General features: G+C 41.2%; 1 protein-coding gene across 7 annotated transcripts in view; it reads left to right on the top strand.

Annotated features, from left to right (window-relative positions):
- Positions 1-542: 542 nt before the first annotated feature.
- TARS1 (threonyl-tRNA synthetase 1) overlaps positions 543-17183 on the top strand; it is a 34399-nt gene continuing 17758 nt past the window's right edge. Inside the window, exons 1-10 of one of the 7 annotated variants that reach the window (XM_078592545.1) lie at positions 543-982; positions 3203-3332; positions 3458-3558; positions 3791-3843; positions 3939-4065; positions 4644-4819; positions 6928-7153; positions 7897-8073; positions 8904-10895; positions 13208-13227. In XM_078592545.1, the coding sequence (XP_078448671.1) occupies positions 826-982; positions 3203-3332; positions 3458-3558; positions 3791-3843; positions 3939-4065; positions 4644-4819; positions 6928-7153; positions 7897-8073; positions 8904-10895; positions 13208-13212 (3144 nt within the window). In that variant the 5' untranslated portion in view covers positions 543-825 and the 3' untranslated portion in view covers positions 13213-13227. Of the gene's footprint in view, positions 983-3202; positions 3333-3457; positions 3559-3790; positions 3844-3938; positions 4066-4643; positions 4820-6927; positions 7154-7896; positions 8074-8903; positions 11518-13207; positions 13335-17183 lie in introns of those variants that run through there. The other 6 variants (XM_078592544.1, XM_078592541.1, XM_078592542.1 and 3 more) reach the window with 6 other exon arrangements.

Raw genomic sequence — 17183 nt, 5'->3', positions numbered from 1 at the left:
TGTTGGTGTACAGTGCTTTTTCTGCAATATTTTGCTGTCTTTTCTTGGATTTTCTGTTTGCACATAGTCACTTTAAGATGTTTTCTTGTTCAGGTTTTTGTTTGTTGCGGTTGCACCCGATTCAAGAGCGGAATGGCTCACAGGGCTATACCTAATAAATTAACTTGAAACTTGAACAGTTTTTGTACCAGTTGAAAGGGTAAACATCTATTACTATAACGGCAATACAATTGCATTGTCTTCCAGAAGATTCTTCCCTCTCTGGTAGGCGGATTAAAACCCCCCGCGAGAAGCCAACATGGCCTGTTCCAACACACATAGAGAAGAAGGGGGGGTGTTTAACAGACGTCATAATCATTATATCACTAATTTAAACACCTGGCCACGAGCGAGTTAATTGTTTTTGATATTTACAATATTTACACGTTATTTATATAAATTAGCGCGCTTTAGTTCCTTGTAAAGTTGTTAAAATATATCGATGGATTATACCAACACACCTGCAATTGCCCTCGGTAGGCGATGGTTTTGCCCAGGGCCTCAACGCGAATTAAAATGGTGTCCGCGTGAGGCGCTCGGCTTGCCGTGCAACTCGTTAGTGGCGCATTTACGTCCATCTCATTTCTCTCTTAAGACAAACATTCCGAACGCAGTTGCTTCGAAAAGTTTAATAATTTCCTTTTGCAAACGTTGCATTGATCCAGAGAGTGCGGAAGGGGGGTAGGAGCAAGCTAAATGCTGCGCGGCGCTGGGTCTAGTGCGGCCTAGGCTAGCGGCCACAGCCTCGGGGTTTGCCTGCTCCGCTCGGCCGGGTATAGTGGGGGGATGGCGGCGGCGCCGGGCTTTGCCGAGAGCCTGGAGCGCAAACTGTCCGGCCTCAGCAACACCATGGAGAGCATTCAGGGGCTCTCGCACTGGATCATAGACCACAAGAGCAGGAGCGCAAAGATCGTCGAGCGGTGGCTCAAATTCCTCAAGAAGTGTGAGTTTGGCGAGCGGGGAGAGTGCGGCCCTGTGGGGGCCTCCCTCTCGCGTCCGCACGTGTGTCACTGTTGGCAGACGCTTGCTGTTATTGATGGTGTAACACACAACAATGTAACCACTGTATATTGTTGTGGAACTTAAGCTGTCAAGGTTTTTTTGTTTTTGTGAACGCGCGTCTTAACGTTGTTCGTTTGGTCCCGTTTTGAAATGGCTTTTGAGATTGTTTTTAAATCCGCGCCTTCTCAATTATGCACAAGTTTTACGGTCAATACATCTACATTATAAATAAACATCGCCCATTGTATGAAGCACCTTGAGTCAAATTGTGTCGTTTGAAATTGAACGCAAATGCTTGTCAATTAGAATACATTATATCTTGTTTTTAAAACGTGAGTTGTAGAAAATGTACTTGGTATTTTATGCAACCGGACGTAATTTTGTAACTCATTTAAATTTGTTTCATTAAGTATAGTACGTCACTGGCTCAACATGCCTATCTGTCCGTGCTTTTTTTTCGCGTTGCTACCTGTCTTGTGTACTGCCAAGTGAAGTATTGGGGCTGTTGATGATTCTTCTTGGTTCTTTCGGTAAAGTCACGTAGAAGGGAAATAATAAAATAAAACGTAATAAAAAACATATAACAATTTATATATATAGAAAACAATTTTTTTTTCTTTTATTATGTTTTCTTTGTATTATTTTATTATTTCCCTTCTACGTGACTTTACCGAAAGAACCAAGAAGATGAATCCCTGCAGTCACGAAAGCTTTAAATCGAAATTTAAAAACTGTTGATGATTATGATTAACATTAATCAAAATATCTATACAGTTTAAGCTTTCTAATTTGTGGATATTTTCATGCATGTGTTGCATTATCAGTTAGGCTATGTTGCGACGTGACTAACGATGTTGCGAAGTTACTAGTTTTTTTAAACAAAAATTTGCACAATGCCTCTATATCTCTCGATCTGGGATTTGGAATTTACACGGTGCGATGACGATAGTTAATTATGTACTGTACATCGAAGCCTTGCTGGGTAGTGTTTTTGTACCATACATTTATTGGCAGTTAATTCCAATAATCCAAGCGCATGTGTTTATTAACAAAAATGCACAACTGTCTATTTCAAGTTCAAGTTTCAAGTTAATGTATTAGGTATAGCCCTGTGAGCCATGCGGCTCTTAAGTCGGGTGCAACCGCAACAAACAAAACATGAACACAACATCTTAAAGCGACGACGCGTAACAGAAACATCCTGGGATAAACCAGCAAATATAAAAAAACGTATTAAAACGCTGTGTGAAAAAATCCCAATGTGGCGCAAGTCAATAACAACCATAGGACAATTTAGATTAACCATATGTTTTCGAATCGCCAAAATAATGCTATAAAAACAATGTAATAACAGTAATCATTGACGTTTGGTGGATATAAAGTACGTACGATGTAACCAAATAGACGAGCGACGTGATACATATTTAAAGTTTATATTTTGGCGGTTTGTAGTTTATATGGGTTGGAGCGGTGGCCGATTGGTTGGTCTATGAATTGAGCAAGGGACACCTTCGTCCTGAAATGGATTGACCAAGGGGCTGTAGTCAACATTTTTATTCGCTTGCGTAAACAAAGTGTAATACAGTAACATTGCAGTCCTGCATATGGTACTGCATTAACGAATTGCTATACTGAACATAGATTTAACGTCAACGTGTTTATTTTATTAGAAACGTTTATGGGGATCGTTTTTTAATCAAATATTTCGGCATGGGTGTGGAAATGTATTGGCCTCGGGCAACACGTGGTGCCACCTGTTAATCTATATACAGTATATAAAAGGGAAATTTGTGAATGTGTGTCTCTTCAAAATGTTGAAAATTTGGCATGTGGGTAGCTTCCAGACTGTACACAATGAAAAAATTATAAAATTCGATTTTTGTATTTGGGGGGGGGGTGCAAAAATGGATATATTTTGCACGGCAAGTGAGCGGTGACGTCACATCTGTGATGTCACCCGCATGCGGCAGCGTTACGCAGTGTGCCTGCTGACGTCACGCCCCTCCCCCCAACCCTCTGCGTAGGGCGTGTATTAATCAAAGTTCCAGGCGAAGCCGGGTAGTAAAGATAGTATTGTATATAATGTTGTTTGCTTTTAGAAACGTTGTCTAGGTGAAAGGTTTCGCATGAAACCATTAATGTGTTTTTTGTTTCTGTTTAGCACCCTGTGAGCAAAGACTGAACTTGTTTTATCTGGCGAATGATGTGGTACAAAATTGTAAGAGGAAAGATGCAATCGTGTTTCGAGATGCTTTTGCTGAAGTTCTCCCAGATGCCACCTCGCTTGTCAGGTAATAATCCTACTTGTGTTTTTTTTTTATCGAAGAAATGCTTGCTTAAAAAAATTACTGTATGAAACAATGTTTTTTTACTTGCCTAGTTCCCATTGAATGAGTTGTTTTGCATTGTTTTTCAGGGATATTGCGGTAAGAAAACCAATCGAAAGGATTTTTGGAATCTGGGAACAAAGGGAGATCTTTAAAAAAGACTTCACAGTGAAGCTTCGGGAAATATTAGGTTCGTTTCTTTGAAGATGTCTGGTTTCTCACATGATTGGATTGAAAACTCATTTATTGAGAGATGCTTTTTTGTGTGTAGTCTGTTGTCCTTCCCCCCATACGTCCGATTCGTGCGGTTGGCTACGCACGGTGCAATTAAGTTGAACATACTTACATGTTTGTTAATTCCATTGAAAATTAAATCTTCGAAACACGATCAGGTATTAATTTTCTTTATCTTTATCTTACAGTTAATGAAAAAGCTAGAGCACCAGAAAATGCAAATGTTCTGGCTGAATTTAGGGTAAGTAATGATCCATTTTACACTGACACATTCATTATCTTCTAAGTGTAGGTTATTGCCAGTTGTTGTGAACACATTATTTTCTTTTCACACAGCCGCATTCGATTATTCAGCAACTCGCTGCCTTCAAGACGTTTGAAGATGAGTCGATGACAAAAGAAACGCAAGCTGCAAATCTGCAAGTTGAATTTTTGAGCGTAGAAGATTTCAAGTTGATTAAAGGCAAGTACTCTAATAAAAAAAAAATGTTTATATCGTTTTAACTATCACGAACGAGGATATGAACCTCATGGCGGTACCCCGGAGTAGTCATAGTACCCTGGCTCTTGCATAATGTCTGTGATGCAGTCATATTTAGTCTGTTGATGGTCGGCGATGCGGCTATCGACTCATCTCGACGAGCTGTACACGATGCACCACTATGGTGCATACGAGCGTTCAGAGTTTCAGCGCAATCGTTCTCGCTGTGTTTCGACATCGTGGAGTAGCACTAATTTCGGATTAATTGGTACCCCAGTCGTGGAGTTAAGTACACCCCTGGAAAAAAGTGTCCCAGAAATAAAGTATTTAATTGCCTCGGACATTTTTTTTATTAGGTAGCCTTAAGGATCATATAAGTAACAATAAAATATAAGCTATCCTTTCTACAATGGTAGATTTGCACCAATAAAGTTACAGAAGTGTCTTGAATTATTTTGAGAAATGCAAATTGTGTTACAATTTATGGTATGCTTGCACATAAAATATATTTATTTGTGAGTGGTGCATGCTTTGTAACACATTTGCATTGTTGCTTGCAGACCAAGAAGGTGGAATGTTGTTTTCAAACGAACTGGAAGAGACAAGTGCAAAGCTAGAAGACTTCGTTGACCACCTGGAAAAGGACATTAAACGATTGCCTGTGATCATGGACACTCTGGAGAAGGCTGAGCTGTTTTATGAATCTCAGTTCAAGGACGTCAAGATTGTTGTAAATGTGAGTTGTACTTCAGCTTCATTGTTCAAAGAATTAGGCAAGATACATTTAGCATTCTAGCATAAACCAAATGTGTTATATAGACTATATACTACATATGTAATGTGATTCCCGAATTATGTGTTGTGCTAGTCATTATGGTAGTGAATTGTAATTTTCATAGGTGTGGTTGCGAAGGTATCATCACCAACCTGTACTGAGCAGTGCGGTTAAGTACAGGCAGTCGTCGACTTACGAACGCATGACTTCCGAACACCCGTACTTATGAACCAGCTTCCATGAAAAAACAACGTTGATTTCTATGAAAAAACAATATTGACTTAAAACGCGAATTCACACTTGAAAACTGAACCGCGGAACTATTTTGTTAAGAGGAGCGATCCTCCGCGAGTTGGAATGAGTTTAACGATGCTTCCCTTTTGTTGAACCGTAACACTTTTCATAACGCTGACCATATGGGCGTTTATAAATAGGGTGCATTATTGTGTTCCAACTTATGAACCGTTAGACTTACGGAACGGCTTTCAGGAACGAATTATGTTCGTAAGTCGATGACCGCCCATGTTGTCCTTTAGTCCCCGTAAAACAATGGGATCATATTAGCAAAAAACCTCGATTGGTAAATTTTAACTATCATGTATGCTAGAGATAATAATGGCAACGCAATCATATGCTCCAGGGAACAAATCATTTTCCCAAAGGAAATTAATCTTGGAGGAACTCAACTGGAAAACAATACAATAAGCAATATGTAGAGCAACTGTTTGAAAGTGAATTCGAATCAACATTATTGGCCATAGCTGTTGATGTTAATTGCCATATGATGCGAATGGGTTCTTTGTTTTAAAGCAACTACCAATTAAAGTGTACCATATTCTTGGTTGTTTTGGTAAAGTCACATTGAAGGGAAATAAATAATAAATAATATTTGTATTTCCCTTCTACGTGACTTTACCAAAAGAACCAAGAATATGAATCCCTGCAGTCACGAAAGCTTTAAATCGAAATTTAAGTCTACCACTTTCTGAGAAGAAAATCTACTTCGTTAATAAATCAAATGCTGTTTTAAATTTGGGAACATTTTAATGTTCACTCTATCTGTATAATTAAAAGACAATTGTGCAAGTGGGATCATTTAGCTTATTTAATAAACAGAAATATACATACCTGTCAACCCATACGGTTTACTCGTATTCTTGTATAGGGAAATATAGTTTTCAGGTCCATATGGTGTACAGCCGTTTCAATACTGGCAAAGAAAAAAAAATTCTATTGATGGGACTTTGTCGGATCAACGTTGAGATTTACAAGGTGCACGGGGTGACCACTAAGGTCTGAATTGGCCTGTAATAAGGTAGGCAATGATAAGGGGTTGACAGGTATGAATATAATATGCTTCAGTCGGTTGTCTGAAACTTGATGTCTTAAACATTTTCATGCCTTGTGTGTTAATTTGTTTTCAATGAAAAATTGCTAAAAATTAACCTGGAAGATGTACATTGAGTTACATTTTTGTTGGGTCATGCTTTGCATACTTTGCTGGAATGGAATTTTGATCACAAAGCCCTCTTTTATTATTTTTTATCAGATGACTAACATTAATTTGTGTGCACCAATGATTCTGTGCGATTTAGTTTAATTGTGTGCTCTACATCGTCTTAATATTTATTATAACCTTAAAACGTAATTTGACTAACTGAAAGTTGGTAGAACACCATTGTTTAATCCATTATGAAATCAATTTACATGTTGTACCCGTCTCAAGTAGAAATTGGATTGTACAAATTATGTGCTTGTAATTCCAAACCACAATTCATAGTCTTAAATATAAAACTCTTGGCTTGCCAAAATAGCTGTGTTTACATTTTCAGTTTATTTGCATATGCAAATTATCGAGCATGCTAAAGGGGATTGTCCAACATTGATATTTTCAAACGTGAAAACAAAGTCCTTTTTCCTCCACCTTCCCACCCAAGAGAGAACTCAGATCTGAATTTACAGAGAAAATATTTATCGACATGTTAATACTTTTAAAAAGTGGACAGTAGGCATAATGACCCCACAGTATCACGTTTGTTAGTAAGCTGCTCTGAATTGTTTATCCGCAGGCATACACTAACTTTGGGAACCGCGTGGTTCACCTGAAGAGGCAGCTCGAGGAACTCGTAGCAAAACTGCCAGGCCTGTCGCCCATGATGTCTCCTCCAGCGGGCATTCACTCACCGGCGGGGTCCGATTCACCAATGGCTGGTCCCGAGGGGTCTCCATTCAGCCCACCCCTGGAAGATATTGATCTGCCAGATGATGACGCGGACGATACCGTGACATCGGCAGGTAGGTCAGGCGATATAGCAAGAATAACGAACCAGTTGATCATTATAATGATTGTAATATTGATTGGGGGTATGGTGGTTAGCACTCTTTGTGATGAATCTGCTTACCTGAGTTTGGTTCCTGGCCACGGCTATCATCAGTGAAATGTAATATCAGAAGCGGTTATATTCCTCCCTGCACTGACCACCTGGTGGAGTACTACAGTTCATCTGCCTGTGACTGAATCAGCAAAGGGCTGCAATAATATATTGTTTTTCTAAAGATTCTCACCAAGTGTCAAGTCTTTCAGTAACGTCCTTTATTTGGACATTAATCCAATTTCATTTTTCTACGCATTTTGTATCTCTGAGGGAAGGACATGAGCTCCAGTGCCTGCATAGATTGGCTCACAAACTGACTTTCTCTGCTACTATCTGTCCACCTACTGCTCTTTGGCGTTAAAAATGTTATAACTAAATGATCCACCAACCGTTGCCTCCACCATCCCCAGTGCGAGATGATATTTGGGATGATTTTTCGTCTGGGAATATACTCTTATTTCTTATCATTTTAGATTTGGGTAATTTTTGCAATGTTGGAATATTTTCGACAGCACCGATACTTGGCCTCCTGTGAATCACTTGGTATAATTTTTTTCAGAAAGATACGTTTTATATTAATATAAACACCGTATTCTCAGCTCTGCAAATGTCATTTTTAGGGATTAACATGTGTTTACAATGTTGCTGTCAAATCTGTTGCAGCGACTGATACTTCCTCAAAGAAATCACTTTTGGCCACAGTTACAGTACAGTCAACCAGCTCTGCCCGTGCCATGAAACTGGGAAACAGACAACTGCATGCCAACAAGACCTCCACCATACCCAGCCTGCCCGATTTGGACCTCCGTAAACTCAGTGGCGTTATAGGATCTTTCACTGGTAATCCAGTTTAGTATATACTATATACATCGTACAAAATTAAGTTTTGTTCATTATGTTCTGTAAACGAGTTACTGTATATCTAACACACAAACGTGCTTACAATTGCTTCATTTAACCTTCCTTTAGTAAAATGTATAGTTTGTCCTCGGAATAACGTGGCTGGATATGCCGTGTCCCGCGTGTTATTTTGGGCTTTTGAGCCTACGTGTTAAACTTTTGAGAGGAGCTCTTAAAATTTGAAAAAAATATATATTCGTTATGAAGCTCAGAAATGTAACAGCGTTGCAAGCCCATTGGGCTGTTGTCCGTTCTATCTCCATGCTGCGAAGAAACGTCACATTCTAGGCAGTCGTAGTTTAGTCTAGATATGCTGCAAATCCCCAGTTTTTCTTGAAGCGCCAACCCACCCATAGCCACAGCGATGGTAGTGTTCCGTTTGCCTTACAATTCAGCACTGCACTGTAAGTTAGCTACTGTAGCCTTGGATTTAGAATTGGCTTGTGATGTTTTTCGTGGTCCTTTTGACCGTTATGTATATATATGTAATCTATTCTATATTTTATCAAATGTAAAGCAATATGTATGTATAACGTTAAAAGCGGGTTAATGGTCCAAATTTGGTCTTCACCTTAATCATGGCGTTTTAACATATGGATGGATATACTCGGTCACCACCATCATACCTGAATTATCTCGTTATTTTGAGGACACACTATGAATGTAAAAATAATTAAATGCCATTATTGGTAACTTTGAATATGCATGATTTGTTAGTTGCATAATATTACAAAACGATGCTATGCTAAATGATTGCTGTGCTTTGTCAGCCTTTTCCAGCTTGCTCCAGGAAGAAGAAGCCAACGCAGATGTTCAAGACTCTGCATCTGCTTCACCACCTGCAGATAGTTTTGAAGGGTCGGACTCTGAGACACTCTCCCCAAGCATGTCAGCTGTTGGTGGGGTTAGTTCCAGCCACTCTGTTAAATCGCAAAAAATAAAATCTCCGTCCAGCAAGAGCGTTCGCTCTTCTACAGATAGTTGCGGCGATGAGTTCACACGACATCAATGCTTCAGTCCCATGGCTGAGAAGCAGTCAACTGATACTTTGGAGACAAACACTGTGCCCGAGTCATCGTCCTCAAGCAGCCTGGAGAGTCGGATCCACAGTATGTTGAAGGACAACCCGACTTTTTTGCCTTTTAGTTTGGGCAGTCCTGTAAGAGCGGCAGATGAAAATCCATACAACGCGGACGAGTCTGCTCCATCATCGAGGACGGCCTTCGAAGGCACCTCCCCCCCGGTCTCCACGCCGACTTTTGAGAAGCCGCGTGTCAGACGTGCGAGCATGGCTTCTAACAAGTCGACTTCCTCTATTCCGTCACTTACCGCTATAAAAGAAACTCCCATTCCCTCCATTGCATCGGATAGACCTTTTCCTATTCCTTCCCTTGCTCAAAACCGAACGATACCCAAATATTCAGCAACTCCGGAAATACCAGCGCACATCCCTACACTGATGGGGATTGGTAGAACAGAGAAACAAGATGAAGATAACTTGTTTGCGAATGAAAGGGGCAGTGGAACGCCCACTCAAGATGAACCCTCGGACCACACAGCCTTCAGTCAAACTGGGGATGCTTCCTACAGTACTTTTCCTCAGTACGCGATGACTGGCTATCCTTTATCAAATCACACAGCGTTTCAATCCAGTCAAGAATCGCTACAAAGCTTTTATAGTGCCGAGGAAGAGCGACAACCTGCCACGAGAACAGCTGCAAGAAAAATGTCCTCAAATCTTCTAGTTTTGAGTAACTCCTGTAGCAATGAAGATGACAATGAAAATGCAAATGACACTGGGTACTCCAGGAAATTGGGGGCACCTGTGGGCAACACTGACGACTTTCAGTTTCACACTGTAGCAGGAGCTAAAGCTGCAAGCAATGTTGGGACGTCTTCTGATGTGCACAACAGTTGGGGATATGAAGCTTCTGCCAGCACGAATCAAAACCAGTCACAAATGGCAATGAAAGACATAGTAACTACATCTCCATATAGCCATTTTGGTTATTCGAATAGGCCGCCAGTTCAGTCGCCAACATCTCAGCTTCCATTTCATTCAAATTTGGCATCGGAGATTCACCACTATATGGTGTCTCATTTAAGCCACACTAACCCTCTCCTTCCTCCTAACCCAGCTGCATTTGAACTCGGACCATTTTCCCTTGCTAAACCTGTATCCCATCCAATGGCAGTTTCTCCACATCAGATTTTGTCAACGCATCCCACATTAATGCCTCACCTACCCCATCTGCGTCCATTGTTGGTGCCTCCAGCCCATCAAGTCCCACTCTCTCCCACACAACCGATTCTAGCATCTCACCCCCATCTCATCTTACAACAGCCAATGCCCGTACACACGCCTACATCGCGTTCGGTTCAAACGCCTCCATTCCGTACAGTTTCATCACAGTCTCCTGTCCAACATCCTTCGCTTCCTCCAGGGTACGTAGTTGCACCTCACCTGTTGCCTACGCCTAGCCCTAAACGGCCACATTTTACACCTAACTTGCCCACATCAGTCTCAGCGCAAGCACAATCCTTGAAAGCAGCCAGTATTAAGCAACGAGCACACAGCCACCCTACTCCACAATTGCCGTCCCACTCTGTGCCGCACTCGAAGTTACATTTTTCCCACACACAAAAGCTGTCCTCACACCACAGTAGGTCAAAGTATTCTTTCGTTCGAGAAAAAGTGCACACCACTGTAAAGAAGGCACAGAAAGAGGAGCCCCCCAAGGATGGACTGGAAAAGAATGAAGGTAAAGTTAAAACTCCGAGCTCCAGTAGCAATAGCGACCAGAACGTTCAGAGTAACAAACACAAAACTCCAACGCAGGAAATTGGTGCCAACCAGTCGCAGGCCGAGATTGACTCGGGCATTAGTAAAGAAGAGAAAAAAGAGCAACCTCAGAACCAGCCTGACCCAGGCAAGAAGTGCGGTGACGCTTTGGGGAATAATGCTTGTAGCAGTGGTGCAGACAAGCCACAAGTAGCCACGCCACAGGAAGATCACAGCAAGCCGTACCCCAAAGACGGTGGCTTTCAAAACAAATTATTGGCCAATCACGTTTCGCCATCATCAGTGGATTTTCCTCCACAACCAAGGCCATTAGTTGGACAACAGTTCCAAGGCAGCAGGGATTTTAGGCCTAGGGCACTACTTGCTAATCCTAGAATTCCATTTGATGGTGGCATAAAAAGACCAGGTCCCCCTTTCGGTGCAAGTCCATCGTTACCAAAAAGGCCGTTCATGCCTGCTCCCAGGTATTGAAATGCAAATTCTACAGCATTGTATATTTGGATGTGCCCCTGCTGTTGTAATGATTAGCATAAAAGAAATGCCTATCCATTTGACATAAGCTTGGTTGCTGTGTACTATTATAACAGAGTTTGATTCTGTTATAGAATTCAACTAGCTTGTTAATATTCTTTTTTAAATGTTACGATATTACTGCGCGCGTCACAAGCGAAATGGTCAACTGACATGAGTTCGAGAACATTTGTTCAAAGTACATTTTTCCTTTAAACATTTACATTGATAGACTTGTAGGGAAAACGCAAGTGAAAAGAATAGTTTAACACGTAGGCTTTCGCGACCAATATCCATAATAGAGGTTTTTGGGTTGGATCGCGTAAATATATAAATGTGTCGTTAAAACCCGCCACTGCCCGACACGGCATGTTCTGTTTACGTGACAACCCTTACTAGTTGGCTATGTCGGGTGGTGGCGGGTTTTAACGACACATTTACGCGATATAACCTAAATACCTATTATGGAAAAAAATAGTGTTTTTGAATTTGTCGAGACAGCGTCTGTTTTCGAGGCTCTCAATGCTTGTTTTTGTGCAGAAACTAGAACTTCTGTGGCATAATTATTTCAATTCGTTACTGTTTTTGTAAATGAAAAAAAATATCACAAGTAGTATGTGATAGATTCTGTGTTCATAATGGTGTAAATACAGTTAACCACCAATCCCAATTAAAATACGGTAAGTTTATTGTGTAGGTGTGCTGCTGTTGTATACTGGAAGAGATTGTAAAGTTTTAAAAATGCTGACCCTTTCTGATTTGTACATAAGGCAAGTATGGTTAGCGCAACAAAAAAATTGCGTTGATGTAACGTTCAGCGAGTTTTGTTTTGACACAGTTACCACAAGGCAACAGGTTAAAAGTGCTGGGCCAGGAGGATGCCGAAGATCTGCTTTGTCACTCGTGTTTCTGTAAAAAAAAATGCTTGGAAAAGAAATTGAACTGTGACTTGATGAACACAATGCATTTATTTTACCATGTGATTGATGGCTGCATCAGTTTATTTCGCCCAGCAGATTTGACCCAAATGAAGATATTGGGTCTCTTGCATTTAGTCGTTCATCTTAAAGTGTTTGCAGAACTCGTTATTGTTTTGCTGCACATGCTTTAATTTTTTTTTTTTTACCAATTTTGTAAAGAAAACTTCGTGAATAGCTTGAGTGGAGAGGTCGACACGGATTTGACAGTACACCCACACTGCTTGAGTTATGACACTATGCTGTCGGCAACATTGAAGACAATCCACCTTAATTCTTGTGATGTACAGTGGCATGCAAAACATCAGATGGCGAGACGGCTAGAAGACAATGTACGCATTTAAAATATGGGGGGAAACGTCAACTGGCAGTTGCGAATTGAGCTTTGCAAGATTCGTTTTCCCCCTAATGGTTAAGTGGATTAAAGATTGACTTTTTTTCATTAGTCAGCATTAAATGTTCAGTAATGTTGAACCTGTTATAGAGCATAGCATGTGAGATTACTGACAACACAACCAATAAAGTCGGTAGCTAACTACCCATAGTGCTGGTTAGAATACCGTCAAAACTCAATTGATGCGACGTGGGGGGGGGGGGTTAATTTTCTTCCCTGCGTTTGGCTTGTCCAAATGCTCTATTGCTTTGAAAGTGTGCATTGTTTTTAATTCGGATAACCCAAAAACAATCCCGGTTATGTTTGGCTCAGCTGGGCAATGATACATTTGTCCATGTGAAAGGGTTGCACGGTTTTCCGTTGTGTTTTTGGGTTATACCGCATGTTCAGGATGAAGAAGCTCCCTTGCACGTGGGAGCAAAGCATCGGGGATGGTGCGGAAACAACGCGCTACAAACTGAAAATACATCGGAGAGCTGCTATATACAGCACATTCTCAAACTGCAGTAGTAAAAAGGTTATTTTGGGAATATGGTGTACACAAGTAACTCAATGGATTTTTTTTATTTTAAGCACTTATTTAAAAAAGGGATTGTATTAATCGGCAGCTATGTGTAGATTACACTTTACTGTAGCACACTATAAAGCAACTATTGGCTGTGCAGCTCGGTGGAGTGCAACGGTGAACGCATTCAAACACTTTACTGTATATTAAGAGGCGTCCATGCGTTTATTTGGACCTCTGCATGTTGACGCTGTGAAGGAAAGGGCTTTCCGTGTTTCACAATTTCTTTCCTGGAGTGAAAGTGGTGGTGCTGCTGAAGCTGAATTCCCTGTTTGAAGATTTCGGTTGGAGACGAAGAAGTTTAGTTCAGTGGTCATCCCACACGACAGCAGCAACGGAGTATTAATTATATGCATCGACGCAATAATGACGACTACATGGATAACAAGAGCATAACTGGATTTGGGCGAAGGAAGGTTTCGATACACATAATTATCATCGACATGTTTGGCCAGGGCAGGTAATTGACAACTTCGACCCGTTCTAACCCAACCGACCTGGTGAAGTTAACTTTGGAGCACGGGTCAGGTGACTTCATCGCTGCCCCCACTCCACCCACCTTTGTTTAAAAGCAATTTCTTCTTGCTAGCAAAACAAATCCCACAATGCACGTGTGTGTGAAAGAGACTGTAAATAGCACTATCGCCAAATTTATTTTGCCACTGTTAAATACTGTCTCCTTATTAGCCGTACCCCGTAATTAAATTGCCCTGCTGATCGGAAGTGGTACTGCACCCGTTAGCCAAGAAACCCGGATCATCCCGTATTGATGTTGAGATTAATTGGCGTTCAAAATCATTTTTGGGGTCTGAGAAGCCGCGGCTGTTTCACCGGCCTATTGTGGCCTGCGTAAGTGTTAGCAATGTAGACTACATACATTTAATGGAGCTACTTTACTCGTTCTAACGCCTATTTTAAAAAAAACAGCTTTTGTTTAACGCTATTTGTATACCAAACGTTTTACTTTATCTTAATTGTAACCGTTATTCAAATAGCTCCATATTGCTTAATTGCAATCGCGGTTAACGTTTAAGGTCTCGGCGGTCTCCAGTAGGAGCTTCAGTGCCTGGAAATTCAGTTCGTGAAGTAACTGCAACCACATGGAACGAAACGTCGGGCATAATTCCAAGCGACGCGATATAACTCGAAAACGCATCGGGAGGACTAAACGGCACAACCGCGAAAACTTACGGGGCAACTTTTTAAGGGGTTTTCCTCTGAAGGTTTGAAAGTAGACTTTGTCAGAGAATACGTTCAGCTGTTGTGTAAAACAATGCAAAGGAGCCATCGCGTTGTGACATTTTAAACTGAAAATATTCAACACGTGCAATAGATGTGAGTGGCTGGGAATTTAACGTGCGACATTTTCGCCATTATACAAGTTCACATCTTGAGACGAGACTTGTTTAATAATTATCTAAATCTGATAGAGTAACAAAACTTGTAACCGTTATCGGGGTTTAATTCACCCGGGACGGAGCTCCGGAAAATGCCCCCACACTGGCGGGGGGAGGGGTGATCCGTGGAGTTTTGCGTTTGGCGTCCTATCAGACCTTCTATGAGACATTAATTCCAGCCTGCCTGTGGTAATGTGTGTGTGTAAGCGAGGTGGGAGCCAGTTCTGGCTCAATCCGACTGGAGGCAATTGGCGCGGCTGAGTGCCGGTCTAATATTCCACCGCTACGCATCAATTGGCGCTGTGATTTAAACATGTGCGCATCAAACACGTTACACAAAAATATATAAATAATGGTGTGTGTAAATCATTCAGAGGAGAGCTACTGTCTCGTAGACTGGCCAACAATTATAGAATACATGCCCACTGTTGGAGAATTACGTATACAAGTGGGTCTTCAATCGGTACCCATGTGTTAATGGCCTATTGTACTTTGAGGCATGCTTGCTTGAAGATGGATAATGCAGCGCATCCATTGAACGAAAAGCATGAGCTCCGCGTTTTTAAGGATGCTTTGCTATTCCTGCTATACCACAGCGGCTGTTTCGTGGCCAAATAGGCTGAAGATGTGAAGGAATGCATTGTTTCAGAGGAAATAATGCAAGTTGTGATCAATACCCTATACACTAATTAAAACATGGGGTTGTAGAACTAATACACGGACATCTTAGCAAATAATTATATCCTAACACATGACTTACTTCTTTGAGAGTAATGTACGACATTTCAGCCGCATCTCTAATTAAAATGCTATTTGTAATACCTAAGGTAGGCTCGTTGGCCGAAACGTTAAAAGTTTACTCTCAATCGAGCAGACGTTGGTATTTTTAATCCTCTACTGGGAATTCAAAGAATATTTTACATTTAGGGATTTTAATTAGTTTTGTTTTATGGCATGTAAAATATCAGAAACCAGGGTAGTTTTTCGTACTGTATTTTGGGAATACGTAACGTGGGCCGTGATCCAAAACCATAAATATACTGTTATAGGGGGGGGGGGGGCAATTTTACCGATGACACTGCCTTGCAACATTCGCCGTACTTTTTTGAATCGAGGGTTTAAGGGTTATATTCCTGCTGCAAGACCGTGGGGTTTGGGGGGGGGGGAGTGTTTTGTACTTGGGGCACCACTGGAAAACGCAATGCGTGCATAGTTTGGTATATTTTTTTCTGTTGAATGTGACATTTTGTTTTTTGTTTCTGCTTATTGGGATAGAATCGATGGGACGGATATTAAACGTACATATCCTGTTAAAAAAATACATTATGAGCAGGGTAGGAAAGAAAACCCTTCATGTTTTTATATTTTGTTTCAATACAAGGTAACGCCTATTCTATCCATTCATCGGGCAATTAGAATCATTCACCACTAATCCGCATGCTTACCGAATTGCAAAGCAACGTGTTAGTCACACGACTGCAGTGGTGCCTAGTCGGGCCACGATTCCGTATTGGAAAATGGGAAATCTCTCTACTTGTACGGATAAAAACACCCAATAGGGCAATTTTTATTCGAATAAGTTGAGTTAATTCCTCCGCCCGCCGAGCTGACCACGTGCTCTGTTGCCCTGTACTTGGTGCCACGGTGGCGAGATGTTAACTACCTCGCCCGACGTGCAGGAGGTTCGTGAGTTCGACCCTGACGCCTGTTGTGTATTTGGAGTTTGCGGTCTCTATCTCCGTGGTCGCGTCGATGTTTTTCCGGGTCATCCGGTTTTTTCCGTCGACATTTAGAATCGACGTGCGTTTAGAGAGTATTTGTCTGCTATACCTTTGCGCATGATAAGCCACTTCGTCGAGCTATTTGTGGCCAGGTCGCTTCTGAAAAAAAAAGCTACAGAGCTCGGTGGGCTTTACTTGGTAAAAGAAAAATATTTTATTTTATACCTCCGTGACTTTACCGAAAGAACCAAAGAGTATAAAAATATTTAGTTTAAACAGTTTTTTTACTTCAGTGCCGCAAACATGCGCCACATTTCGGAGGGGGGCACATTACAGTATTATCACTGTAAAGCAGTCACCTGTTTGGGAAAACAAAACTGATTGAACACACATTCATTAGTTTTTTTACATACTGGTTAACGTATATGAAGTGAAGCGTACGATACATCCATAATTACGAATTCTGTACAACGTCACATGAGCAGTCGCGGTCACAACAAATGGCTGTGAAAAAAAAATTCGGGCATGCAACTGCCCATTTAGCGCCTCCGATGTAACTGCAATGCAGCTTGTATGCGTCGCGCGTGTACACGTGTGTGTGTTCACGTGTTTAAAAAAATGCTTTCTGAAACGCTGAACAAAACGAATGTTGCTTGGCCTGCTTTGTGATATTAACAATGACG

Source organism: Lampetra planeri, chromosome 3 (assembly GCF_965212315.1).
Source record: "Lampetra planeri chromosome 3, kcLamPlan1.2.h2, whole genome shotgun sequence".
Taxonomy (NCBI): domain Eukaryota; kingdom Metazoa; phylum Chordata; class Hyperoartia; order Petromyzontiformes; family Petromyzontidae; genus Lampetra; species Lampetra planeri.
The sequence above is the reverse complement of the archived record's forward strand: the minus strand, read 5'-3'. Positions and strand labels throughout refer to the sequence as shown.